Source organism: Vespa velutina, chromosome 18 (genome assembly GCF_912470025.1).
Source record: "Vespa velutina chromosome 18, iVesVel2.1, whole genome shotgun sequence".
Taxonomy (NCBI): Eukaryota; Metazoa; Arthropoda; class Insecta; order Hymenoptera; family Vespidae; genus Vespa; species Vespa velutina.
In genome coordinates this window covers 2,443,089-2,445,588 of record NC_062205.1, presented here as the reverse complement: position 1 = coordinate 2,445,588, position 2,500 = coordinate 2,443,089, and the positions used below count along the sequence as shown (strand labels likewise).

At 28.4% G+C, this 2,500-nt stretch overlaps 1 protein-coding gene across 11 annotated transcripts in view; it reads left to right on the top strand.

The window, feature by feature from the left end:
• Positions 1–2,500, top strand: part of LOC124955579 (protein tramtrack, beta isoform-like) — a 76,156-nt gene that overhangs the window by 7,760 nt on the left and 65,896 nt on the right. For 8 of the 11 annotated variants that reach the window (XR_007102912.1, XM_047510197.1, XM_047510195.1 and 5 more), the window contains exons 2-3: positions 1–375; positions 1,227–1,406. The exon at positions 1–375 is cut by the window's left edge and continues 179 nt beyond it. Coding sequence is in view for 10 of the 11 variants with exons in the window: in XM_047510197.1 (XP_047366153.1) it covers positions 1–375; positions 1,227–1,406 (555 nt within the window). In the remaining variant the exon portion in view is untranslated. Of the gene's footprint in view, positions 376–1,226; positions 1,407–2,168 lie in introns of all 11 variants that reach the window. The other 3 variants (XM_047510189.1, XM_047510190.1, XM_047510188.1) reach the window with 1 other exon arrangement.

Genomic DNA, 2,500 nt, shown 5'->3' with positions numbered 1-2,500 from the left:
CCATACTTTGAGACTATTTTCCTCCAGAATACCCATCCTCATCCAATTATATTCCTGAAGGATGTCAACGATACAGAAATGAAAGCATTGCTGCACTTTATGTATAAGGGAGAAGTAAATGTTAGTCAGCATCTATTACCGATGTTCCTCAAAACAGCAGAGGCATTACAAATCAGAGGCCTCACAGATAATAGTGTAAATAACAAGACAGGAGAAAAAAGTCCGTCGCCAGAGCCAGAAGCACAAACCGGTGGCAGGCACACCGATTCGCCTAATCTCCAATCACATCCTGAAAAGAGGAAAAGAAAATTTTCTGGCAGCTATGATGTTTCTCTTACTGGGCCTCCTAGCGAAAGATTCATGTCTGATTCACAGGTATGTAAATTAAATTAATAAATGTTATGGTGGTATTATAAAGTGATTAAGCTTTATTTTGATATATTATTGTAATAATGTAACAAAAAGAAAAGAGAGACAACTTTTATATTGTTGTGAAATGAAAGTATGTCTATGATGATATCTAAACATTGAGAAAAATTAACAACTGACCAATATTTTTTTTCTATTTTCTTATAATAACTCATATTAAAAAATCATTTGTAATGATTTTTTAAAATTGTGCTTTTTTTTTTTTTTTACCAACAGTACATTTCTATCTGATAACGACCGTTCATTGTTATCAATAAATTACATATGTATATGATTGCACAGCTTTCCAAATAACTTTGCCTGTGACCTTGGAATTTTGACTAAAGAGATAATACCCTACCATTTAATTCATGAGTAAGATTACTGTATTTTCAGCATTTATAATAGTAATAATAGACTTTCTGGTATATTATGTATGTATACATATATATATATATATATATATATACATATGCATATATATATACACATATACATGTATATATATATATATATATATGTATATATTTATGTTATTTATATATTTACTTATTTATTCATTTATTTGTACTTTCAAAGTGGAGATTTAAAATGTGATGTATGGAAAAATTACAAATGAATATATGACTATTATATTTTATATACTGTCTATGTTAGTTTTATGATAGGAGAATTTTTATTAGTCCTTTTGTTTTTTTTTTTTTTTTTCTTCTTCTTTTTTTCATTTTTATTTTTTTCTTTGTTGATCATATAGATAAGTTGAATATAATAACTTTGTATATTTCTAGATAATCAAAGTTTGTATTTATTATTTTCAGGCATCTTCGCAATGTAATTATAAATCAAGTCCACCTGTTATTCCAAAGGTAAATAATGCCCTGGGAACAGAATTAGAGGATGGTGGTCGACCTATGTCTCCTGCATCTCAACCACAAGCTCCTATCAAGCAAGAATTAGACCACCACTTATCTGATTTCCATGACAATATCTCCCTCCCAGTAAGTAATACATTTAATTCGTTTATTATCTTTATCATTTATTTATTCTTCATTTATTGTTATTAGATTTTCTTTTTTTTTTTTCCTTTTTTTTTTGTTTCTTTTCTTTTTCTTTTTTAATATTGGTGTTGTATTAAGTTGTGCGAGTCATTTATTCTTTCTTCTTTCTTTCCTTTTAATTTACAATTATTTTTTTTTTTGCAGCAATATGATAAATGTTTATGTAGATAATAGCTATGTACAAATATATGTATCTATTTTATAATACTTTTCATCAAAAGTATTTGTGCATTTGACATGTGTTATTCCATTTTTATTTTATTATAACATGAAAGTGTATTGTTCTAGCAAAATTATCTTTATATAATATTTCAATTTTCATTGCATGGTCTTGGGCATATAATGGCTTTTCTTTTTTTTTTCTTCTCTTTTTTTTTTTTTTGATATTTATTAATATAAGAAAAAAATGGAGGATATTACAATGGTGATTTATTTTATCAATGGTATGATTGTATTGTTGTTGAAAGGCAAAATGTATAATTATGTTCTGTCTTCGTTGAATCTTTTTCTTACGTCAGTGTTTCGTTACTGTTCCCACAATTAATGATGATTGTATACCATCATCATATGACTACTCAGTCCAAACAGACACGGGAAGGAAGGGATTTTTTAAATAAAGATGCAAAATTGGCTTCTTGTATGCATAAAGACAAAATCAAAATGTGTTGATTAAGCACATATCCTTTCCTTCTCTGTTGACAGACTAATGTGGAGTGGATAGTTCGAAGGGATGGGAAGAGTGACGAAACAGTGGATGTACAGAACATGACTCCCAATCACCAAGATTCTTCTGTGATGCGAGTTTCACGAGAAAATACCATCATGGCTGGAGGTTCTTTGTGTATCAATATGTCAGGAACTATGCGAGATTTTGAAGATCAACATAACTCTTTACAAAGTCGTATCTTGCCTATTAACACTGAACATTCTGAATATAAAAACGACGAAGTAGAAAATAATTCACAGTATCTGCCTTTATCTGAATGTAATAAAAATATAAAATTATCGTTAATTAATAATAATGATCATTTGGG